General features: G+C 44.9%; 1 protein-coding gene across 6 annotated transcripts in view; it reads left to right on the top strand.

Moving 5' to 3' along the window:
* Positions 1-26,363, top strand: part of PUM2 (pumilio RNA binding family member 2) — a 128,968-nt gene that overhangs the window by 11,690 nt on the left and 90,915 nt on the right. For all 6 annotated transcript variants that reach the window (XM_038751695.1, XM_038751693.1, XM_038751697.1 and 3 more), the window contains exons 2-3: positions 17,067-17,135; positions 24,585-24,693. In XM_038751695.1, the coding sequence (XP_038607623.1) occupies positions 17,085-17,135; positions 24,585-24,693 (160 nt within the window). In that variant the 5' untranslated portion in view covers positions 17,067-17,084. The remainder of the gene's footprint in view (positions 1-17,066; positions 17,136-24,584; positions 24,694-26,363) is intronic.

The raw sequence follows: 26,363 nt of genomic DNA, 5'->3' as shown, positions 1-26,363 counted from the left end.
ACATATAGAGACAGTCCCTACCCAACAGTGGGCTCACAGTCTAGAAGCACTGTAAGCATTGTAAGCACTTAACATTTTTTTGCCAGTTTGTTTAGAGAAGCAGCATGGCTTAGTGGAAAGAGCAGGGCTTGGGAGTCAGAGGTCATGAGTTCTAATCCCGGCTCCGCCACTTGTCAGCTGTGTGACTTTGGGCAAGTCACTTAACTTCTCTGTGCCTGTTACTTCATCTGTAAAATGGGGATTAAGACGTGGGACAACCTGTTAACCTTGTATCTGGCCACGTGGGACATCCTGTTAACCTTGTATCTATCTCAGCGTTTAGAACAGTGCTTGGCAGGTAGTAAGTGCTTAAATACCATCATTATTATTATTATTACTACTTAGCACTGGGGTAGATACAAGCTAGTCAGTTTGAACACAGTGCCTGTTCCACATAGGATTTACAATCTTAATCCCCAGTTTGCAAATGAGGTAATTGAGGAACAGCTAAGTGACTCACCCAAGGTCACACAGCAGACATAATGGTGGAGCATTGTCTGCTGTGTGATTTTAGGCATATCGCTTAACCTCTTTGGGCCTTAATTTCCTCGTTTGTAAAATGAGGATTCAGTACCTGTTCACCCTTGTACTTAAACTGTGAGCCCCATGTGGGACAGGGCCTGTGTCCATCCTGATTGTTTTGTATATAGTAAGCACTTAGCAAATACCATGAAAACAACCCAAAAAAACTGGGAGTTAATTGCCATAGACCACCATAATTAAGACAGGAGCAGCTCTTTGCAAGGGCAATGTTGGGCCCTGCAAATAACAATACAAAAAGGACATCCTTTATATATGCGCAAGACAGCCACGTCTATGAGGCAGGGATTGGCTTTATCAGTCTTACACATGTGTTTCCCCTGCTTCCTCTCACCCCCAGCCACAGGTGACTTTCACCATCAGTTGAGGCTGAGTAGAAAGTCTGTGTACTTAGATAAAATGGATCTATAGGATCAATTCTATGATGTGACTGTATCGCCTCCACCATTGTGATTAGATAATTTTTTTGGTATTGACCGCTTACTGCTGTACTTGCAGAGCGCTGTGCTAAGCGCTTGGGGGAATAAAATGGAGCAGTTGGTAGAAACAATCCCTGCCACAAGGAGTTTACAATCTACAGGGAGAGACAGACAGACATCATAATAGATTATGGATAGAAAAAATAGTGTAAGAATATTTACATAAGCACGGCAGAGCTGGGATGAGTTTCAAAGTGCTGGAGTATGCTTCATGTTTTCATTGTATGTCTTATTTCTCTGTCTGAAACTTCACAACATAAAAATGAAAATATTAAGGTAGGGCTACTGTCACAAATTCCGTTGAAGCTCAGCATGGTTCTTGTTGTTAGTACATTTGTAGTTACTGTGAAGTTTTCTGCTTATTGAGGAAAAAATGACTAGAGAGCATTGCTCTTTAGGTTTTTCTCACAAGAATTTTTGTACACATCCTGTCTCATAGAGTCTGGAATAGAGGTAACTAGGGATTCTGATCATATGAGCCCTGAAAAATCCTCATTTCCACCTTAGAAGGAGTACCAGGGTGGGGGGAGAAGCCATGATTACCTTGCAGTCTTTTGATACAGTGTAATTGAGATACATTGCCCTGGCCATTTATTGGTTTGTGTAGAAAGCGGTCCTGGTTATGGTGCATTAGCAACATGCCCAAGGGAATATGAACAAAGTAAAAATAACTACTAAAAAGAAACTTAAAATGATAGCTCCCTTTCCCCCCAAAAAAAATGCTTGGAAGAAAAAATTAGCGAAGGAAAATGGGATAGACTAGGGAAGGACATCTCTTTCTGACCTGCCTCCTAAAGAATGGTTTATTTTTGCTTGTCTGTTAAATACATTTAAATTTCTCTGAATCCAGATGACTTTTTTTGCAGTCTTGTCACTCACTCTTGCACATTAGGGGCTAAGAAGAATGATTTTGAAAACATCCCACTAACTAAATATACATAAATTCTTGGGGGCAACTTCAACCCCAAACTGTTTCACATTTTAAATCTTTTTGCTGCTGCTGGGTAGTCTCAATAGTCAGAACTCTAAGAAAAGTTACTTACAAGTGATGTTTACTTAATCATAGTAAACTTTAAGATGATTAGAATTAAAACCTTTGGGTGGTTATATTATATTTTAGAAACCACTTTGAGGCTGTAAAGCATTCAGGTTGTATCACATTCAGGATATGCTATTTCCATGTATGTCATGCAGGTGATATTACATATATATCAAGGTATATGCTATATATAGCAGTATGTCATTTTGCTGTATATACCATATAGCAATTTTTTATTAAACACATTAACTTTCTATTGCAGTAGGAAAAAAAAGGCACAATCACGAAGCTTGCATCTAATTATATTTGATTGAGGGTAACTGTGAACTAAATTCTTAACATAATTATGTATTACCAAATCTACTTCTCCAGCCCTGACCCCTCTCCTTCTCTGCGGTCTTGCATTTCCTCCTGTCTTTAGGACATCTCTATTTGGGTGTCCCAGTGACGTTTCAAACTCAGTGTGTCCAAAACGGAACTCTTCCTCTTCCCGCCTAGACTCTGCCCTCCCCCTGACTTTCCCATCCCTGTTAGTAACATCACCATCCTCCCTGTGTTACATGCCCGCACCCTTGGCATTTGTCCTCGATTACACTTTCACTCAACCCGTATATTCAGTTTGTCACCAAACTTTGTTGGTTCTACCATCACAACGTCTCTAGAATGTTTAAAGAAGTAGCATGTTGTAGTGGATAGAGCACGGGCCTGGGTGTCTGAAGGTTCTAATCCCAGCTCCCCTACTTGTCTGCTGTGTGACCTTGGGCAAATCACGTAACTGCTCTGTGCCTGTTATCTCATCTTTAAAATGGGGATTGAGACCGTGAGCCCCACGTGGAACAGGGACTGTGTCCAGCCTAATTTGCTTGTCTCCAACCCAGCACTTTATACAGTGCCTGGCACATAGTAAGCGCTTAACAAATACCACTATTATTATTATTATTAGTAATAATAAAATATGCCCCTTCCTCACCATCCAAACTTCCACCCTGATCCAGGCTCCTTTTGACTACTGCAACAGCCTCCTTGCTGACCTCCCTGCCTCCTCTCTCTCTCTTCTCCAGTACATAATTCACTCTGCTGTTTGTATCACTTTTGTAATAAACTGTTCCATCCACATCTCCCCTACTTCTCAAAAACCACCAATGCCTGCCATCCACCTTCCTACGTCAAATAGAAACTCCTCACTATTGGCTTTGGCTCTCAGTCAACTAGCCACCTCCTACCTTATTACCTCACTGCTCTCCCACTACACCCCATTCTGCACACTTTGCTCCTCTAACTCCAATTTACTGTTCCTCAGTCTAGTCACTGACCTTTTTCCCGTGTCTTCCCTCTGGCCTGGAACTAACTTCGTCCTCCTTCATAATCCGACAAGACTGCCTCTTTCCCCCACCTTCAAAGCCCTACTCAAATCACACTTTGTCCAAGATGCCTTCCCTCATTAAGCCCTCAACTTCCATCTTAGCCCTCCCTTCTGCATTGCCTATGCACTTGGCTCTGTACCCCCAAGCACTCGATATTCACCCCACTTCCAGCTTCACAGCACTTAAGTGTATATCCTTATACTTTCCCATTTCTCCATCAGTAATTAATATCTGTCTCCTTTTAGACCGAGCGCCTCGTGGAACCTGTCTAACAACTCTACTGTGTTTTTTCCTCTCCCAAGCGCCAAGTACAGCACACAGTAGGCACTCAATAAATACATTAATTTAACATTATTCATAGTAAACATAACTCCCTTTTGGGTAATTTTAGAGGGAATTTTCCTAAATTGCTGATCTTTATGGCTTAGATTTTTTGTGAGAAACACTACTTTTGTGAGTCCTTTTTCACTTTTGAAGTGTCACATTCAAATGTTTGTCTTCAAGGCCATTTTCTTTTAGGTCTCTGTTTTGAGGCAAAAGTGAATTGATCTGGCAGGACACCAGAGCCACTGGATTTTGACTAGGAATTACCTCCATTGAAGCTAAGATGGAACAATAATAAGTTGTCCGCCTATCCATTTTTAAAGGGTTTGCAGGTTTTCTCCAGAGGAAGGCCTCAGGATGATGCCCCAGCTAGAAGTTTCTTCCAGAGGTGAGATATTTTGCCTGGCTGCTATGAAACTGGATTTTGAGATCCATGCTAATCTCTCAAGACTCAATTTCAGGTGATAGTTGTCCAAGATGAGGTCCAGTGGCTACCACATTAATAATAATTATGGTATTTGTTAAACGCTTACTCTGTATTCTAAGCGCGGGGGTAGATACAAGGTAATCAGGTTGTCCCATGTGGGGCTCACAGTCTTAATCCCCATTATACGGATGAGGTAGTTGAGGCCCAGAGAAGTTAAGTGACTTGCCCAAAGTCACACAGCTAACAAGTGGCGGAGCTGGGATTAGAACCCATGACCTCTGACTCCCAAGCCCGTGGTCTTTCCACTAAGCCGCGCCGCTTCTCATTAAGGCAAACGCTTATCCTATCCCACCTTGGTTATTGTGTCAGCCCCTTGCTGACCTCTGCTTTCTGTCTCTCCCCACTCCAGTCCATACTCCATTCTGCTTCCCCAGTCATTTTCCTTCAAAAACGTTCAGCTCGTAGCCCACCCCACCCCCTCAAGAAACTCTAGTGGTTGCCCATCCACCTCTGAATCAAACAAAAACTGCTCACCATTGGCTTTAAAGCACTTAAACACCTTTCCCCCTCCTACCTCACCTCTCTACTCTCCTACTATAACCCAGCCTGCACACTTGGTTCATCTAATGCTAACCATCTCACTGTACCTTGATCTCATCTATCTCGCAGCTGAGCTCTCGCCCACCTCCCACCCCTGGCCTGGATTGCCCTTTCTCTGCATATCAGGTAGATAATTGCTCTCCCCCACTTCAAAACCTTAATGAAGGCACATCAGGAAGCCTTCCCTAAGTCCTCCTCTCCTCTTCTCCCACTCCTTTCTGCGCCACTCTTATTTGTTCCTTCCTTCATCTTCCCTCCCAGCCCCACAGCACAGATGTATATATCTGCAATTTATTTATGTAAGTGTCTGTCTCCCCCTCTAGACTGTGAGCTCATTGTGGGCAGGAATGTGTCTATGTTGTACTCTCCCAAGTGCTTAGCACCCAGTAAATGTTCAGTAAATACAATTGAATGAATGACTCAATGGGAAGTTTAGGGGAGCAGCAGGTCTCTTAAATTTCTCCACTCAATTACAGCAATACCAGCATCAGGCCCTTACGTTAATTTTGAGTGCCCACTTTTTAAAGAGCACTGTACTAAGCGCTTGGGAGAACCCAATGTAATCTGCATACAAGAACCGGGTCATTAGTGGACCTTATGGTCTATTGGGGAAGATAGACTAGAATACATTATAAATTGGAGGAAGGAAGGAGAAGGGGATGTGTACCTGAGTTGGTGCTGAGTGTACCTGCCACTTGGCTCCTGTGTGGCTTTGGGCAAGTCATTTAACCTCTCCGAGCTCCAGTTTCCTCATATGTAAAATGGGGGTGAAATAGCTGTTCCCCTTCCTCAGACTGAGTCCCATGTAGGATAGGGATGGTGACAGACCTGCTTATTTTGTGTTTAGTACAGTGCTTGGCACATAGTAGTTGCTTAGCAAATACCACATTATTATCATCATTAGCTCGAGCTTAAGCAATAGGGCATGAAATGTATAGAGAAGCAGCGTGGCTCAGTGGAAAGAGCACGGGCTTTGGAGTCAGAGGTCATGGGTTCAAATCCCGGCTCCGCCAATTGTCAGTTATGTGACTTTGAGCAAGTCACTTAACTTCTGTGCCTGTTACCTCATCAGTAAAATGGGGAGTAAGACTGTGAGCCCCCCGTGGGACAACCTGATCACCTTGTAATCTCCCCAGCACTTAGAACAGTGCTTTGTACATAATAAGCACTTAATAAATGCCATTATTATTATTATTATTATGTACACACGTGCTATGGGAAGTTGTGAATACTTAAGGGCTTAGGTGGCCGAAGCTGCATTTGTGGGGTGGGAGGGATATAGGATGGGATGATTAGAAATTAATCAGAGAAGACCTCCTGGAGATGTGATTTCAGTAGGGCTTTGAAGAGGGGGAGAACTGCAGTTTGATTTGAAACGGGATTTAGTGAGGTAAAAGGGGTGATGGCAGAGTTGAGAACAAGGCATAAAGAGTAGGTTGCCTTGAGACAAAAGAAGATTGCAAGGTGTGGCTCGTGGCAGAAGAAAGTGGATAAAATAAACAGGAGACAGCGAGCTGAATGAGTAACCTAAAGCCCATCAGTGTTCAGAAGTTTTTGCTGAATGTGGAGAGGAATTGGTAGCTGTTTGAGGTTTTTGAGGAGGGAGGTGTGTGCAGAACAGCATTCTAGAAGAATGATCCAGGCAGCTGAGTGAAACTGGATAATGAGAAAAGGGCATGGGCTTCCGAAGGAGAAAGGGGATGGGGAGGGGTAGGGTAGCATGAAAGCAGCAGTTTGGGCAGGAAGTAGATCAGCTCTTTTCCCCCTTTCACAGTGAGTGTGGTAGAGTGGGGAAAGTGAAACTCCCTCTTGGGAGGGAGTTCTGGGGAACATAGTATCCTAAGTCAGGCTCCCTGTGTTCTAAAAGCAGTTCCCTCATACTGCCCAGAGTCCTCATCACAAGCGTCCTGAAATTCAGTATTTGCCTCTGAACCTGGTCCAGGGGTCGCCAGGCCTTCTGTTACAGCGCACTCTCCTAAGTGCTTAGTTACAGTGGTCGGCACACAGTAAGTGCTCAATCATTACCATGGGTGTACTGATTCAGAGTGGCAGAGGCATGTATTATTTATTTTTGCAGTGGTGGCGGGGGCGGGGCAGAGGGGAGGTGGGCTGCAGTTCCAACTCTTTCAGTGGTGGTGGTGATACCCCCCTATTCAGGTGGGCCCAGAATGGGGACACCTGATTTTGGCCACCACCGCCAATCCCCAGCTCCTCCCACCCCCACCCAGGATTGCTAATTTGGTATTTTGATCTTTGGCTCTCAGCCAAATTAGGTTTTTGGTTTGTGGCCCTTCAGTCCCTGAGATGTCACCACTTCTGGGAGGCAGTAATAATCTTCATTTTCAAAGCACTTAGACCAAGTATTATACACAGCATATTAAAGCGAGTGAGAAACCTTTTCCAGGGAAGAACATAGGTGGTCTGATTCTTACCAAAGCTGGAATTAATAAAGATTAATTTACTCATTTTTTGTGAATCCCGACATTATTTGACTGCATCTTTATAAAATCAACAAATTAGAAATACTAGATGCACCATAAATGCAATAGAAAATGTGTGTACAATGATAAATCTGCATCATCAATGATAAAAGGTAAGTGATGATGATGGTGGTTGTGCTAAAATATTGGTACCTTAGCATCTGGAGAACTGGATTCCAGTCGTGACCGTGCAAGGGGGGAAATAGCTGGTGGGGCTGTGTGTGACGCAGGCCATTCTGCAAGGTGGACAGTAGGCAGGAATCTGGCTATTGTGATCCGAGGGCATACTGTCAAGCAGGGGTGGGCTGTCGTTTGGACTGGAGGGACCACTTACAGGTTGTCTAGCGTTGCACACCAACTTCTTCCAGGTGTTATGCTTAGGAACTGGGTTTTAGAGGTGGAAGCCATTGCAGCTCCCCAGTGGCTTTGAGCCAGTTGTAGATAACTTTTGCCACCCTAAGCTGCCAGTCGTAGTGGGGGTTTCAGCACCAGTCACTTGGTGGCCTGGAACTCGTCCGCCTTCTCCTGCCCATCCTTACCATAGAACTTTTATGAGAGTGACGTAGCAAGGCAGCTTAACTCTTCATCATCAAGGAGGCAAAAGAGGGATGGTGATGGTGATACAATATCTTTGTATTTTTGAGCCTTTGGAAGAAATGAGTTGCCCAGAATTCTGCCTGGGGTATGAAACTATTCAACATTTTGATAGCTCCTTAATGATGGAGACTCATTTATGGTTATGAATTTTGCAAAGGATAAAACTGGCAAGAGTTATGGGGACTTTAGAGGGTTGGATTTCCCACTCCCTTTTGTGTTGCCCTGGTTGCTCCCTCTAGTCACCTTCCTCCCAGCCCCACAACACTTAGGTACCTATCCATTATTTATTTATATAAATGTCTGCCTCCCCTTCAAGACTGTAAGCTCCTAGAGAATGTCTACCAATTCTGTCGTGTTACTATATTGTACAGGGAAGCAGAGTGGCTCAGTGGAAAGAGCCCGGGCTTTGGAATCAGAGGTCCTGGGTTCAAATTCTGGCTCCGCCAACTGTCTCAGTGTGACTTTGGGCAAGTCACTTCACTTCTCTGGGCCTCAGTTCGCTCATCTGTAAAATGGGGATTAAGACTGTGAGCCCCCAGTGGGACAACCTGATCACCTTGTAACCTCCCCAGTGCTTAGAACAGTGCTTTGCACATAGTAAGCGCTTAATAAATGCCATCATTATTGTTATTATTATTATTATTACTCTCCCAAGCACTTAGTACAAGTGCTCTGTAAGAGTAAGCACTCAATAAATACGATGGACTGGATTCAATTTCAGAACAGTACTGATTACATTGGGACATTGGTTTATTAGGCAGGTGAGATTGGGTAGGATGGTGATTAAGGGAACACTATGTACAGTAATTAGGAAATGCTATAAGATCTCACTTGAAATAATGGAAAAACTATTTGAGTCTAAGCTGGAAGTGATTCACTTGTATAATGTAGTTTCTACAAAAGGGCAAGTTCCTATCCACACATTGCAAAAAATAGTTAATTTTGGTGGGTTTTGTGAAATAATCTTGATCTGAAACACAACTGCTGTACGGGGTCTTCTATTGTGGTGAGGCTTGTTCAAAAACGGGAGGGTGGGTACTTAAGGTATTTCAGTATTTATGTTGTAATGAGCCATTCAGGCTCTAATGGTCTCTCTCTCATGGACTAGGGTTAGAGGGGTTCGTTGAAGTAGTTTTCAGTCAAAGCTATGAAGAATCGTAAGACCTTGACACATAATAAGCGATTAACAAACACCACGATCGTCACTGTCAGTATTTATGGATGCCCAGTGTGGAAGAGATCATTGGTCATGCACAACACCCAGACTGTGGACCCTGTCAGTCAGAAGTGCCACTTGGAAAAATCTATGTCAGCAATATATATAAAGTATCTTATTGGTTCAATCAGTAGTTTTGGAACCCTTAGTTCATATGGAGCACAATAATAATAATACTAATATGTGGTATTTGTTAAAGCACTTACTGTGTGTCAGACATGATAGTGAACTCTGGGCTAGGTACAAAATAAGGAGCTCCCAGACTTTAAATAGACCACCAAACTATGTTCCTTTGTTAACCAAATTGATGCCTTCAGCACGAGCCTCTCTGCTTAACTCTCACCCATCCCTTCGCCAATCTTGTACCACTAATCCGCAGCTCCGGATCACCTCCATAGTCCGCTTCCTTTGCCCCATGCATAAGCTGTAGAGTGCTGTTGGAAATCCAGGTATCAGGCCGACCTTGTCTTTATCAAATTCATACTTGCCTGCTTTAACTGCACTTTCCTCCACCTGGCAACGTTATTTCCTTCTTTTTATTGACTCCCATGCCAGTTGTTCCAGACATTTAACTCCCTCCCCCAACTCCCTGACCCTATAATGACCCCTCTTTCCTCTAATGACCTGGCCACATACTTTATTTAGAAGGTTGAAACCATTAGGTGAAATCTCCCTAAACTCTACCTTGCTTCTTTCCAGTCTCTCCCTCCTCCTGCCCTTTCTTCGATTCTCCCATCTTTCCCAGCAGTATCTCAAGAAATTCCCCCCCCCGCCTCTCAAAATCCAGCCCCTTCCTCTGCACCTCCAACCCCATCCCTTTGCACCTTATTAAAGCACTTGACCCCTCCCATCTTCCCTCTCTGACCACCATTTTCAGCTGTTCACTCTCCAATGGCTTTTCCCCCTGACTGCTTTCAAACATGCTCATTTATCTCCTATCCTTAAAAAAAAAACCCAAACCCCCTCCCTCCACCCCATGACTACCTCCAGTTATTTCCTCCTTTGCCATCCTTCCATTCCTCTCCAAACTTCTTGAGCGAGTTGCCTGCACCCACTGCCTTCCCATCCTCTCCTCCAATTCTCTCCTTGACCCCCTCCAATCTGGCTTCCACCCCTTTCACTCCACAGAAACAGTCCCCTCGAAGATCACCAGTGATCATCTTGCCAAGTCCAATGGCCTCTACTCCATCTTAATCTTCCTTAAGCTCTCATTTGCCTTTGACACTGTCGATCACTCCCCTTTTCTGGAAACGTTATCCAACCTTGGCTTCACTGAGACTGGCCTTTCCTCCTATCCCACTGGTTGCACATTCTCAGTCCCTTTCGCAGGCTCCTCCTCTGCATCCCAGCCCCCTAACTGTGGGACTCTCTCAAGGCTCAGTTTTGGATCTCCTTCTATTCTCCCTGGACACCCATTTCTTCAGAACTGTTTTGTTTAGTACAGTGCCTGGTACATAGTAAGCGCTTAACAAATACAATTATAATAATAATTATAATAATTTGATCCCATCTCTATGCAGGTGATTCCCAAATCTAAATCTCCAGCCCGATCTCTCATCTCCTCTAAAATCTCTTATTTCCTCCAGCCTTCAGGTCATCTCTACTTGGAAGTTCCGCTGACACCTTAAACTTAACCTGTCTAAAACAGAACTCCTCATTTCCACCTAAACCCTGTCCTCTCCCCGACTTTGCCATCATTGTAGGCAGCATTACCATCCTTCCGATCTCAGCAAGCCCATAACCTTGGCGTTATCCTCGACTCATCTCTTTAATTCAACTTGTGTATTCCATCTGTCACCAAATCCTGTTGGTTCAACCTTCACATCATAACTAAAATCTACCCTTTCCTTTCCAACCAAACCACGTTAATCCAAGCATTTATCCTGTCCCGCCTTGGTTACTGTATAAGCCTCTTTGCTTACCTCTCAGCCTCCTGTCTCTCCCCCCTCCAGGCCATGCTTCACCATGCTGCCCAGATCATTTTTCTACAAAAATCTTCAGTCCATGTTTCCCCACTCTTAAAGAACCTCCAGTGGTTGCCAGTTCACCTCTGCATCAAACAGAAACTCCTTATCATTGGCTTTAAAGCACTTAGTCACCTTGCCCCCTCTTACCTCACCTCACTCTTGTCCTATTTTAACCTAGTCCACACACTTTGCTCCTCTAATGCTAACCAACTCCCTCCCTGTACCTTCATCTCATCTGTCTCGCTGCCGACCCCTCCCCCATGTCATGCCTGTGGCCTGGAACCCCGCACCCCTTTCTTCATATCCTACTTGCCCCACTTTCAAAGCTTATTAAAAGCATGCCTCCTCTGAGGCCTTCCCTAACTAAGCCTTCATTTCCTCTTCTCTCATTCCTGCCTTCGTACATGGAATTGCACCCTTTAGAGAAGCAGAGTGGCTCAGTGGAAAGAGCCCCGGGCTTGGGAGTCAGAGGTCCTGGGTTCTAATCCCGGCTCCGCCACTTGTCAGCTGTGTGACTTTGGGCAGGTCACTTAACTTTTCTGTGCCTCAGTTACCTCATCTGGAAAATGGGGATGAAGACCGTGAGCCCCATGTGGGACAACCTGATTACCTTGTATCTACCCAGTGATTAGAACAGTGCTTGGCACATAGTAAGTGCTTAACAAATACCAAAATTATTATTATTAAATTATTATCACCCCTCCCTTAGCCCCAGAACATTTATGTATGTATCCATAATTTATATCAATGTTTGTCTTCCCCTCTAGGCTGTCAACTCATTGTAGGCAGGGAATATGTCTACCAACTCTATTATATAGAGAAGCAGTGTAGCTTAGTGGAAGGAGCATGGGCTTGGGAGTCAGAGGACATGGGTTCTAATCCCGCCTCTGCCACTTGTGTGACCTTGGGCATATCACTTAATTTCCCTCTGCCTCAGTTACCTCATCTGTAAAATGGGGATTAAAAGTGTGAGTCCCATGTGGGACAACCTGATTACCCCAGTGCTTAGAACAGTGCTTGCACATAGTAAGTGCTGAACAATTACCATAATAGTAATAATAATAATTATTATTATATTGTACTCTTCCAAGAGTGTGATGCAGTGTTCACCAAATACGATTAACTGATTGGATGAGTAATTCACCACTAGTCAATGGTATTCAAGTACCTACTCTATGCAGAGCATTGCACTTAGAGTTTGGGAGAGGCAGAAGAGATGACCCTTGTCGTCAAGCGCTTAGAACAGTGCTTTGCACATAGCGCTTAATAAATGCCATAAAAAAAGTGATGGACATGATTGTAGGTGGTGAATGGAGCGGGTTCCATCAAGGAGACTGCTTTTGTAAGGGTTCGAGTGTAGGAAAGCTGAAACAGGTTACGCATTTAGAAATGTTGGCAGTGCTACTCCTCAGGATCCCAAAAATCAGGAGGTGAGGATTGTCCCTATGATGAAAAGAGAAGAATGACCCAAGAAAAGGGCTGAAATTGACCACAGGAACTGGTTATTCCCTGGGGAAAAGTGTTTGCATTTAAAGATAAAACCTTTAAGATAGCCCATTCCAATGGTGGCAGTGGAATTTCATCACACTAAATGTGCTAAATTGACTGAAGACCAGGGGAAAATTGGAGTTGGACTTCCTGCTTTTGGAAAGTAATTATTTGGGAATTCTTTTTACTAGAAGGAAGTTGAAAAAGTCACTCCTCAAATACAGTGGTTTCCAGTGGTGAAGACTGTAATGACCTCACCAACTATTCTGTTGGAAAATCTGCTGTGAACATCTCCAAGTCACCCCTCCGCCTTCTTACCACCTGTGGTGTGCCAGGGGCCCATAGCCCCAAATCACAGTTAGAACACCCTTTGGTGTCGTGTAGGAGAGCCCCGACCCCTGCCAGGGTCCTAAAGTCCTCTGGCTCTTCCCTTCCAAGGCTGAACTGGATTGGGGCTTCCTGCCCTGCAATCCCCACTCCTATACCCCCTTAGCCACCACCTGTTGTTTAACAGTGTAGCTTTTCTTTGGAGGGCAAGGGGATCATTCAGAGTCTGGCCAGCCTAACCCCCTAATCTTGAGGTTGGCTGCAGGGAGCTCCCTCAGTTTCCCGGGTAGACTCATCTCCCCAGCACAGAGTCTCTATGTCATCAGGGGCCTAGTGGTTACAACCCTGAATAAGTTTTTAGTGACAGGACTGCAGTTAACAACTCAGTTTGGTAACAAGTAGAACAGAATCCCAATGTAAAACATCTTTCCCATTAATAATAATAATAATAATGATGATGGCATTTATTAAGTGCTTACTATGTGCAAAGCACTGTTCTAAGCGCTGGGGAGGTTACAAGGTGATCAGGTTGTCCCATGGGGGGCTCACAGTCTTAATCCCCATTTTACAGATGAGGTAACGGAGGCACAGAGAAGTTAAGTGACTTGTCCAAAGTCACACAGCTGACAGTTGGCGGCCTTTCACAATTACTGCCCCCCAACCCCCAATGGTATTTGTTAATCAATCAATGGTATTATGCAATTATTATTTTTAGAGCATTGTACTAAGTGCTTGGGATAGTATGGTACAACAGAAACTCCAGTGGTTGCCCATCCACCTCTGCATCAAACAAAAACTCCTCACCATTGGCTTTAAAGCACTTAATCACCTTGCCCCCTCCTACCTCACCTCACTAGTCCTACACGCAGCCCACACACTTCATTCCTCTAATGCTAACCTTCTCCCTGTACCTCGATCTCGTCTGTCTCGCTGCCGACCTCTCACCCAAATCCTTTCTCTGGCCTGGGATGCTCTCCCTCCTCATATCAGGCAGATAATTGCTCTCCCCAACCTCAAAGCCTCATTGAGGACACATCTCCTCCAAGAAGCCTTCCCTGACTAATCTCTTGTCTCCTCTTCCACTCCCTTCTGCCCTGCTTTTACTTGCTTCTTCATTCTTCCTCTCTCACATCCCCACAGCATGTGTGTATATATTTACATATATATCCATAATTTATTTATTTATTTATATTAATGTCTGTCTCCCCCTCTAGACTGTGAGCTCGTTGTGGGCAGGAATGTGTCTGTTGTTGTACTGTACTCTCCCAAGCGCTTAGAACAGTGCTTTGTGCACAGAAAGCACTCAAATACAATTGAGTGAATGAATGAACAGTATTGGACACATTCCCGGCCCATGATGATTTTACAGTCTAGAGGAGGGAGACCGACATTAATATAAATGAGCAATTTAAAATATACAATTTAACGATATGTACATAAGTGCTGTGGGGATGCAGTTGAATGAATGATTGAACAGTATTGGACATGTTCCCTGCTCATGACGGTTTTACAGTCTAGAGGGGGAGACCGGTATTAATGTGAGTGAGTAATTTAAAATGAACAGTTTGATATGTACATAAGTGCTGTGGGGTTGGGGTAGGATGAATATCAGACATCCAAAGGTCACAGATTGAAGTGTGTAAATGCTATGTTAAATGCCTATTGTTTGCCAGGTTCTGTTCTGAGCCCTGGGGTAGATACAGGGTGATCAGGTTAGACACAGTCCCTGTCCAACATGGGGCTCACCGTCCTAATCCCCATTTTACAGATGAGGTAACCGAGATACAAAGAAGTGAAGTGTCTTGCCCAAGGTCACCCAGTAGACAAGTGGTTGAGCCGGGACTAGAACCTGGGTCCTCATGACTCTCAAACCCGTGCTCTGTCCACTAGGCCACACTGCCTTGTAAAGTGTCCCACTGCTGCACACATTCTCCAGGTCTTTTCTCCTCTTGCTGGATGCCTCCAGTTATTCTCTTCACAGTCTTCTGATGTCAGGATAGGTCTGCTGCTGATTCGCACAGTTGTTTCCTCTCCTTTGGGGTAGGACTCACTTTCCTCCGGAATTCTTCCTTCACGATCCCCACAAGGAGAACCTTTCTTCTGTGATCCGTGGCTCCAGGATCACATATCTGATCGGTCTGTTTGCTCTTACTTTCCTGCGTCACACCTTAGAACCTCTCCCCCGCAAAATGACCGAGGGTCTTCTCTTCCCAGTAGTTCCTCATTTCCCAATCCTCCTCTGTGATCATTTGGGTTCCAGAGGGCAGCATGAGAGGTCTGTGTGAGTGAGTTTCCTCCTCCAGAAACCACCAGAGTTTCCCCTGCCCCCTTCTTTATAGTGTGGGGCTAAATTGAGAGCCCACCACACTAACTTATTACCCCATCCTCCCCATTCTCCTCCTTTCCAACCCCCTGCTTTGCCTGCTCTCTAAATCTGCACCCTTGCCCTTTCTTTCTGACCCCTCCTCTCATTTCTTAAAGATAGTTACTTCCACTCTCCTTCCTGTCCTTACTGCGGTCTTCAACCTTCCACCCTCAGGTGACTCCTTCCCCTGTGTCTTTAAGCACACTCAAGTCTCTCATTCAAAGAATGCCTCTTCTGGGTCCCACTGCTGCCCTCAGCTATCATGCCATTTCCTCCTCCTGTTGAAATACCTTGAATGGGTTGTAGAGAACTGCTGCCTTCCCTTCTTTTCCATCAGCTCTCTTCTTGGCCTGCTTCAGTCAAGGTTTGGTCCCTTTATTCCACTGAAACTACACTCTCCAAAATCACCTGGGGCTACCCCAAAACTAAGCACAATGGGCTGTACTCTGTCCCAATCCACCCTGAAAGTCAACTGCCTTCAACACTGCTGACCACCCCCTACTCCTTGGATTGCTATTCAGATCTTGGTTTTGCCAGTGGGATAATTACCTGTTTCTCCTCCTACCTCTCTCTCTAACAGCTGTTTCTCAGTTTCATTTATTGTTTCCTCTTTCATCCCTCAATCACTATCAATCAATCAGTTGTATTAATTGTGGGCAGAGCACTGTGCTAAATGTAAAGTCTAGAGGGGAACACCCACCCTAACTGGGTGTCCATTCCTCTTCTTGCTCTACGCTCACTCTCGGTCTTGCCCCTCTAAGAAGCACACAACCATGGGATCATCCTCAGCTCCTCAGTGTCTTTCAGCTGTCATGTCCTATCAACTGCTAAATTCTGCCCGTTTTTCCTCCAGAACATTTCTTGGCTCCTCCCATTCCTTTTCACCCAGGCATTCACAACATCTATTCTCAGATATGAGTATAGATGGAAAGTAGAAGAGGACTCAGAACTGAACCTTTAGGGGGTCCCCTTAAGTTTAGGGAGTGGGTGGTGGAGGAAGAACTGGAGAAAGAAAAGGCGCAGCCCAAGAGTAAACAGGGAGAACCAGGAGAGGACAGTGTCGAAAGAATCCCAGGTTAGGTAGTGGTTCCAGAAGGAAGAGGTGGTCCACAGTGCCGATGGGTGTTGAGAAGCTGAGGAGGATTTGGGTGAAGTAGAGTCCTAGATATGGCAAAGGGAAAGTCTTTGGAGACCTTGACAAGAGCCGTTTCAGTGGAGTGATGGTTAGAGAAACCACACTGTAGAAGGTTGAGGAGAGATAAATTAATTTATTGTGCATTTTATAATGGTATGTAAAACGGTTTGTGCTGAATGCAAATTTTTGCTCTTCTTTCTTGAGCAACTCTAGAAATTGGACAGAAAGTGAAAACTGTTTATTTTTTTGGGAAGTCTCAACTGCACAAGATAAACTTATATTCAGTTTGTGATTTAGAGCAAACTTGAATGAAGATGTAGATAACTAAAGAACCTGTGGCACTTGTACATGATGCAGTTATTACATCAAAATGTGTTCTTGGATCCTGAGGAAATCCTGGGAGGTGAACCCTTTTTTCCCCCACTTCTCTCCTCCTCTGCCCTCTCCTCCCTTTCCCTCCTGCTGCCATCCCTCTCCAGTCCATGGGTTCCACTTTATGGTTAGGGCATCTATTTCACTACAGCTGTTTGGATGGTACAGCTTTCAAAGGAAAACTTATGTCATCCAGCCAAGTTTTGATATCTGTTCTGCAACCAGATGTTTTCTCCCAAACAGTTTGGGTGACAGTCTATTCCAAAGTTTTTCTAATTTTCTTTTTTTGTTGTTGTTGTTTTAACAGGTTTGATCTGTGGATGAAATGAATCATGATTTTCAAGCTCTTGCATTAGAATCTCGGGGAATGGGAGAGGTGAGTATTCGTAGTTTACACATTCTCCTGTTTTTTAAAGACAGTTGACAATCTCTAATGCAAGTAATTGAAACAGCTATCAAAACCAGTCTTCCGGGCTTTACAGTCGTTTCTTGTTTTTCCTAGAAGTTAGACTTGATGAAAAATCATTTAAACTATAAGATGGAATAAATTTTAAGATATGCTGGCCTGTTGTTCAGAGTGACTGTCCCACTGTTCATCACTCCCATTGATTCTTGCTAGATGCCTGTTTCGGCTGATAATGAGACCTATCTTGCCTTACTCTTATCCCCCTTTTATAGGCTGTCAGCCCCAACAGGTGCTTGCCTACACACCTGCACAATTACCTTCCTCACCTGAGAGTGGCAGTGGCTTGAGAGGGGTTTGGAGAGGAAGAAGGGGGTGGGTTTGGAAAAATAACATTGTTGGGAGCATCTTGGAAGAAGTTTAATGAAAAAAATGTGATTATTTCTATACCCTGGTTAGGGCTCTTCTTTGGTTCCGTGAAGGGAAAGAGCACTAAATAAAGTAGGTCTTCCTTAGGAAATAATGGAAGTGATTCAACTGGTTCCCAAAATTGACCAAAACTATATAAACATTTAAAATGATGATAGAAGCACAATAAACATTGTTGTGTGATAAAAGAACAGTGTCAGTATTGGTCAGCAACAAATTTTGAATTTGCTATTTTTATACTTACATTTAATAAATACTTAATTTTAAGGCAGTTTCACTTCCTGAATTATTTAGAAAAGGAAGTAGTGTGGCCTAGTGGATAACACACAGGCTAGGAGTCAAGACCTGGGTTCTAGTACCAGCTCTGCCACTTGTCTGCTGTGTGACCTTGGGCAAATGATGATAATGATGGTATTTGTTAAGCGCTTACTATGTGCCAAGCGCAGTTCTAAGCGCTGGGGGAGATACAAGGTAATCAAGTTGTCCCACATGGGGCTCACAGTTTTAATCCTCATTTTACAGATGAGGTAACTGAGGAACCGAGAAGTTAAGTGACTTGTCCAAAGTCACACAGCTGACAAGTGACAAAGCTGGGATTAGAACCCGCAACTTCTGACTCCCAAGCCTGTGCTCTTTCCATTAAGCATCACTTAATTTCTCTGTACCTCAGTTTCCTTAATTGCAGAATGGGGGCTCAGTACCTGTTCTTCCTACTGCTTGACTGTGAGCCTCGTGAGGGACTGGACTCCTACCTGGGTAACTTATCTACCCCAGCGCTTAGAATGGTACATGAAGGATAGTAAACACTCAACAAATACCTTAAAAAAAGGTTCTTGTTCTAAGATTAGAGATCAGTTTTGAGCTATGTTCAGTAGGCCTGCAGTTATCTATTGCTAAATTGAAATGGTCATTAATCATTCTTCAGTCAAAATACTTCAGAGGTTGAGGAAGAGAGGAACTGAGGTGATGAAATGGACAACGCCAAGATAAGCTCTGCAGCAAAAATTATAGTACTCTACTGAATAAGAACACCCAAGAGAAGAGCTTTGAGTTAGATCCAGTGAGTTAGAATATTGGGCCCATCCAGCCTGGAGACACAGTCTGATGGTTCCCTTCCTTGACATATGTCTCCTTCACCCATCTTAGACCTCTCATTCATTAATTTATTATTATTATTATTGCTGTTAATAACAACTAATATTTATTGACTGGTTAGAATGTGATCCCCATATGGGACAGGAACTGTTTGACCTGATTAACTTGTATCTGCCCCAGCTCTTGGAATAGTGCTTGATACACAGTATGTGCTTAATAAATACGTAATAACAATAATAATGATAATTGAGTGACAGCTGACTCCTGAGCACCGTTCTTGGGAAGAAGGCAGAGCGGGAAAGGGCACAATCCTTGCCCTTAGGGAGCTCAAAATCTAATCGGAAGACTGACACTTGGCATTATCCTCGACTCATCTTCGTCATTTAGCCCTCTTATTCAGTGTCTCCAAATCCAGTAGGTCCTACCTTAACATCTCTAGAATCTACCATTTTCTCTCCATTCTAAGCACGTGCCTCTTGGGCTAATGAATCAGCCGCCTCACTGACCTGCCCTGCCTGCTGACCGGGTGATTTTTCCGACAAAACATTGTTCCCATCTTCCCACTCCTCCAGAGACTCCAGTGATTGCCCATCCACCTCCGCATCAAACAGGAACACCTTACTGTTCTTTAAAGCACTCAATCAGCTCACCCTTTCCTACAGTAGCTCACTGATTTCCTAATACACACCAGCCCACACACTTTACACCTTTCGTTCATTCAGTCGTATTTATTGAGCGCTTACTGTGTGCAGAACACTGTACTAAGTGCTTGGAAAGTACAATTCAGCAACAGATAGAAGCAATCCCCACCCAACAGCGGGAATGTCAACCTACTCACTGTACCTCAGTCTCTTCTATCTTTTCCCCTACCCCTTATCCACTGCTTCTGCTGGCGTGGCCCTCTCTCCCCATTCATGTGTGGCAGGCCATCACTCTCCCCACCTTCAAGGTTTTATTCAAATCACAGGAAACATGTCTACCGACTCTATTGTGGAATTCTCTCAAGCGCAAAATAAGTGTTCAGTAAATACTATTGATTGACATTAAATTAGAGGTAAGAGGAAGAAGAGGAATATCACCTAATCCCCACAGCATTTATGTACATGTGCTCTGTGCTCTGGTATTTTCTCTGTGCTCTGGTATTTTTTCACCCTCTAGTTTGTAAATTCCTTGGGCAGGATTGTGTGTACTAAATGAATTGTATTCTCCCAAGCGTTTGGTACAGTGGCTTGAACACAAGCTCAGTAAATACAGTTGATTAATATCTGTCTCCCCCTCTAACGCAAGCTCAGTAAATACAGTTGATTAATATGTCTCCCCCTCTAGACTGTAAGTTCGTTGTGGGCAATGTGTCTGTTATATTGTTGTATTCTCCCAAGCACTTAATACAGTGCTGTGCACACAGTAAGCACTCAGTAAATAGGATTGACTGACTAGAAGAGGAGGCGCTTAAATAGTGTAGTTTATGTGTCAGTATGTACCAGAATGCTACTGGTGGTTGTGAGCGCTTAAGAGTAGTGGTGACATTGAAGTACAAAGATGACGGTTGGTAGGATATGACCTGGGAAGAAGAAGTAGTAGTGATTAGGAATGGCCTCATTCATTCAATCGTATTTATTGAGCGCTTACTTTGTGCAGAGCACTGTACTAAGCACTTGGGAAATACAAGTTGGCAACATATAGACACGGTCCCTACCCAACAGTGGACTCACAGTCTAGAAGGGGGAGACAGAGAACAAAACAAAACATATTAACAAAATAAAATAAGTAGAATAAATATGTACATGTAAAATAAATAAATAGAGTAATAAATACATACAAACATATATACAGGTGCTGTGGGGAAGGGAAGAAGGTAAGGTTGTGGGGTGGAGAGGGGGAGGAGGGGGAGAGGAAAGAGGGGGCTCAGTCTGGGAAGGCCTGCTGGAGGAGGTAAGCTCTCAGTAGGGCTTTGAAAGGAGGAAGAGAGCTAGCTTGGCGGATGTGTGGAGGGAGGGCATTCCAGGCCAGGGGAAGGGCATGGGCTGGGGTCTGATGGCGGGACAGGCAAGAAAGAGGTACAGTGAGGAGGTTAGCAGCAGAGGAGCGGAAGGTGTGGGCTGGGCTGTAGAAGGAGAGAAGGGAGGTGAGGTAGGAGGGGGCAAGGTGATGGAGAGCCTTGAAGCCGAGAGTGAGGAGTTTTTGCTTGATTCGTAGGTTGACAGGCAGACACTTTGAGATTTTTGAGGAGGAGAGTAACATGCCCAGAGTGTTTCTGCACAAAGATAATCCGGGCAGCAGAGTGAAGTATGGACTGAAGCGGGGAGAGGCAGGAGGATGGGAGATCAGAGAGGAGGCTGATGCAGTAATCCAGTCGGGCTAGGATGAGAGATTGTACCAGCAAGGTAGCGGTTTGGATGGAGAGGAAAGGGCGGATCTTGGCAGTGTTGCGGAGGTGAGACCGGCAGGTTTTGGTGACGGCTTGGATGTGGGGGGTGAATGAGAGAGCGGAGTCGAGGATGACACCAAGGTTGCGGGCTTGTGAGACGGGAAGGACGGTAGTGCCGTCAACAGTGATGGGAAAGTCAGGGAGAGGGCAGGGTTTGGGAGAGAAGACAAGGAGTTCAGTCTTGGACATGTTGAGTTTTAGGTGGCGGGCAGACATCCAGATGGAGATGTCCTGAAGGCAGGAGGAGATGCGAGCCTGGAGGGAGGGAGGGAGGGAGAGAGCAGGGGCAGAGATGTAGATTTGGGTGTCATCAGCGTAGAGATGATAGTTGAAGCCGTGGGAGCGAATGAGGTCACCAAGGGAGTAAGTGTAAATTGAGAACAGAAGGGGACCAAGCACTGAACCTTGAGGAACCCCTACAGTAAAGGGATGGGAGGGGGAGGAGGAGCCTGCAAAAGAGGCTAAGAATGAAGGACCGGAGAGATAAGAGGAGAACCAGGTGAGGATGGAGTCTGTGAAGCCAAGGTTGGATATCATGTTGAGGAGAAGGGGGTTGTCCACAGTGTCGAAGGCAGCTGAGAGGTTGAGGAGGATTAGGATAGAGTATGAGCCATTGGATTTGGCAAGCAGGAGGTCATTGGGGACCTTTAAGAGGGCAGTGTCCGTGGAATGTAGTGGACGGAAGCCAGACTGGAGGGGATCGAGGAGCGAGTTGGTGTTGAGGAATTCGAGGCAGCACGTGTAGACGACTCGTTCAAGGAGTTTGGAAAGGAATGGAAGGAGGGAGATGGGGCGATAACTAGAAGGTGAGGTGGGGTCAAGAGAGGGTTTTTTTAGGATGGGAGAGACATGAGCATGTTTGAAGGCAGAGGGGAAGGAACCAGTGGAGAGTGAGCGGTTGAAGATGGAAGTGAAGGAGGAGAGAAGGGACGGAGCGAGAAATTTCATGAGATGAGAGGGAATGGGGTCAGAAGCACAGGTGGCCAGAGTAGTACTTGGGAGGAGGGAGGAGAGCTCCTCTGAGGATACTGCTGGGAAGGATGGGAGAGTAGCGGAGAGCGTTGAGAGCCGGGGGGTTGGAGAAGGGGGAGGAGTGACTTTGGGGAGCTCAGACTTGATGGATTTAATTTTATTAATGAAGTAGGAGTCCGGATCGTTGGGGGTGAGGGAAGGAGGAGGGGGAGGAACTGGGGGCCTGAGAAGGGAGTTGAATGTATGGAAGAGCTGATGGGGATGATGGGCATGGGTATCAATAAGGGAGGAGACATAGTTTTGTCTGGCAGTGGAGAGGGCTGAGTTAAGGTAGGAAAGGATAAACTTGAAGTGAACGAGGTTGGCATGGTGTTTAGACTTTTGCCAGCAGTGCTCAGCAGCTCGAGCATAAGAGTGAAGGAGGCGGACAGTGGCAGTGATCCAGGGCTGTGGGTTAGTGGTCCGGGAGCGGTGAAGGGAAAGGGGAATGAGCGAGTCTACCTGAGTAGAAAGGGTAGAATTGAGAGCAGTAATCTGATCATCAAGATTGGGTAGAGAGGAAAGGGAGGCGAGGTTGGGTGTGAGGCGCTCAGAAAGATGGATGGGGTCAAGAGAGCGGAGATCTCTGTGAGGGAGTAATATGGATTTACAGGGGAAAGGAGTGTGAGTGAGGAGGCAGGTGAGAAGATTATGATCAGAGAGAGGGATTTCAGAGTTGGTGAGGGTGGACACAGTGCAGCGATAAGAGATGATGAGGTCGAGGGTGTGACCAAGTTGGTGAGTGGGTGAGGTGGGGTGGAGCAAGAGGTTGGCAGCATCAAGGAGAGATAGAAGGCGGGCGGCAGAGGAGTCACCAGGGATATCCATGTGGATGTTGAAGTCTTCAAGGATCAGAGTGGGCATGGAAAAGGAGAGAAGGAAGGTGAGGAAGGGGTCAAAATCGATAAAGAAGTTGGAGGTGGGGCTGGGGGGGGCGGGAGATGATGGCTAAAAGAATCTGGAGGGGGTGGGAGAGGCGAATAATGTGGGCTTCAAAGGAAGGAAGGGGAAGGAGGGTAGTGCGAAAGTGACATTGGGGGGCGAGAAGGAAACCGACACCTCCTCCTTTTCCCGTGAGTCTGGGGGAGTGGGAGAAGGAGAGGCCTCCACTGGAGAGAGCAGCAGAAGAGACCATGTCTCCGAAAACAGCCATGTTTCAGTTAGGGCGAGGAGGAGTAGAGACCTGGAAAGGAATAGGTCCAGGATGAAAGGGATCTTACTTAAAAATGGAGCGGGGGTTCCAGAGGCCACACTTGGCGGCAGCTGTCGAGGGAGGGGAGGGAGGAGGAAGGGTGCGAGGGGTGGGGAGGGTTTGGATTGGGATGAGTTGGCGGGGGCCTAGGCCGGGAGAGTGGGAAGAGGGGTGGCGATGGGAAAGGAGAACTGGGATGGGGTGGGCGCGGGGAGGAGGGGAGGACTGGCGCTGGTACAGAGGGATCCTGGGGAGGGGGTGAGGGGGAGTGGTCTTGATGGGGGAGAGGGAGGGAAAAAGCTGGGTGGGGAAGGGGAAGGTGAGGAATGGGAATGGCCTCCTGGATAGGTGGGGTTTCAGATGGTCCTTTCTGCAGCCCGACCTGGTGAAAAGAGCACAGTGGGGAAGAATATACAGATGGACGTTATTATTAATAATAATAGTGGTATTTGTTAAGTGCCTACTATGTGCCAGGCACTAATGCAAGCAAATTGGCCTGGGAATAGACTGTTCCAAATATTGTAAATTTGGCTTCTGCCCACTATCCTGCTGCATAAGTGGTGTGGTCCTTTTCTTTTTGGAATTAGGGAAGCACAACCTTTGTTAAAGGGGGATGAGGAGAACTGTAGCCTGGCATATTTGCAGAGGAAGGAAGTTCCTGTTAGGAGAAATGGTGTAAGCGTGAACTGATGTGTAATGGGAAAAGAGTGAATGTGTAAAAAGGAGAAAGCCGATAGATTGCCTGAAAGCAAACTGAGAATGTTCTGCTGATGTGAAAGGAAGTGACAGGTTTGCCTATTCCATCTCAGCATAATATTTTGTTTAAATGACTCAATTATAATTCCCAGCAAGGAAACTATTCTATTTTCTTGAAGCCCACAAATTTCTTCCATCTGATAGGAATTTAGTGACTCAGGAAGGAATGTCTATCTCTGAAAATATAAGAAATTGCCATTTAAACAAATTTCAGCAAGGCTAAAAGAACTCTAAAATTGGTGCTCACTGTCCATGTAAGGGGGATGTTCATATATAAAAGTTCAGTCATTTATATTTGTGAAGAATAAAGAAGTAGTAACTTCAGATCTAAATTTTATTAAAATGAAAGGGAAAATATAGCCAAACAGTGAATAATGTCTTTTTTCTTCGGGCTGTAGCAATTGGTTCACTAGTTTTGACCGTACTCTTCAAACACTTTGTTCTTTTTCCAGAAGTGTTTTTGATGATTTGTTTTGATTATCATTTAAATGTATTTTCCTTTCTCAAATAGCTCCTACCTACCAAAAAGTTTTGGGAACCTGATGATTCAACAAAAGATGGACAAAAAGGCATATTTCTTGGGGATGATGAATGGAGAGAGACTGCATGGGGAACTTCTCGTAAGTGATTATTTTTGGTTGTGGCATTTATAAATCACTTCTGTTTGACATTTTCCAAAACTCACATTTGCTTACTAAGTGACCAAAAGTTGTAAAATTGATACAATCCAAGCCTTGATGCTGAAATTGTTCTGATTTATAATCAAATGGAATCCAATTAAGAGCATGTGTCTCTTTTCAGAAAATTTGGCTGAGAATTTCACTTTCTATTTAGACGGAGTTGAATTAATGTCTTTCATAAGAGAATCTGATTTTTCAAAATATTTTTTGGCCAGAAATGTGCATTTTTAAACATTTTTAATTCTTTCCAAATCCGAACTCTAGACTGAATTTGCATAAGAGCAATTTGACCCCTCTTATTAAATTTCCATCAGTATAAATTGTCACCTGAACTCACTTTACAAAAGATTAAATTATTTCTCCAAAAGCGCCCGTAGACTTTCTTAGCTGTCATGATAGAGATCCCTCTGTGGATGCCTTAGAGTCATGAAGATTAGAGCTAAAAGTCTCAAGTTGATCCACAGGAAAACTATATTGTGCATATAGCCTTAATTCTATTTGTTCTGACGATTTTGACGCCTGTCTACATGTTTTGTTTTGTTGTCTGTCTCCCCCTTGTAGACTGTGAGCCCACTGTTGGGTAGGGACCGTCTCTATATGTTGCCGACTTGTACTTTCCTAGCACTTAGTACAGTGCTCTGCACACAATAAGCGCTTAATAAATACGATTGAATGAATCCTTAGGAGTAATTTCTGGGCCCAAGACAGAATGCAAAATTCATTAATTTTGACCCAAGTCCTCAAAGTGTGGGCCTAGGAGGGCTTCGGAGGTCCTCTGCTCCTCCCCTTCCCATCGCCCCTACTCCCTCCCTCTGATCTACCCCCTTCCCCGCCCCACAGCACTTGTGTATGTTTGTACTTATTTATTCTATTTACTGTATTAATGATGTGTATATATCTATAATTCCACTTATCTATTTTGATGCTATTGATGCCTGTCCCCTTGTTTTGTTGTCTGTCTCCCCATTTTAGACCGTGAGCCCGATGTTGGGTAGGGATTGTCTCTGTTGCCGAATTGTACTTTCCAAGCGCTTAGTACAGTGCTCTGCACACAGTAAGCGCTCAGTAAATACGATTGAATGATTGAATGAATGTGATCACATGTTTGCTGAAAGAGACATGCTTCTGGGTGAAGACGCACCTCCTTTGCACCCTGTGCCCCTGCCCTGTGTATGCAAGGTCTAGAAGCAGGTTCTGCTATTTTCAGGATAGGGTCTGGTCTTTTCCTCGCTGTAGTTGTTCTGTCACCCAAAAATCTCCGTGAGGGAGTGCCAAAAAGCAACTGAAATCAGTTGCTTTTCTGGACCCGTTGATTTCTGTAGGAAGGGAGAGGAAGGCAGCGATGGGGAGAAAAGAAGGGAGGTGCCTTGCGTAAGAGAAATCAAACCCGTCACAGGTTCATATGGGTTCAGAGGTACTAGATGTGTAAAGCTGATGGGCCCCAGCCCAAAGGAGAAAAGAAAACCTGCCTTTAACCCCTTTTAGGGGCCATTCCTCTTTTGTACTAGATCAGTGACCACGCTGATGCTGGGGCTTTGGGCTGGATTGCAAACAGGCTAAATTCTGCAGGGCACTTTGCCCATGTAAGCCTTCATGTTAGCTTTCTTTCT

This window comes from Tachyglossus aculeatus, chromosome 9, assembly GCF_015852505.1.
Source record: "Tachyglossus aculeatus isolate mTacAcu1 chromosome 9, mTacAcu1.pri, whole genome shotgun sequence".
NCBI classification, from domain to species: Eukaryota; Metazoa; Chordata; class Mammalia; order Monotremata; family Tachyglossidae; genus Tachyglossus; species Tachyglossus aculeatus.
Note: the sequence above shows the minus strand (reverse complement) of the source record. Positions and strands in the feature narration are given on the sequence as shown.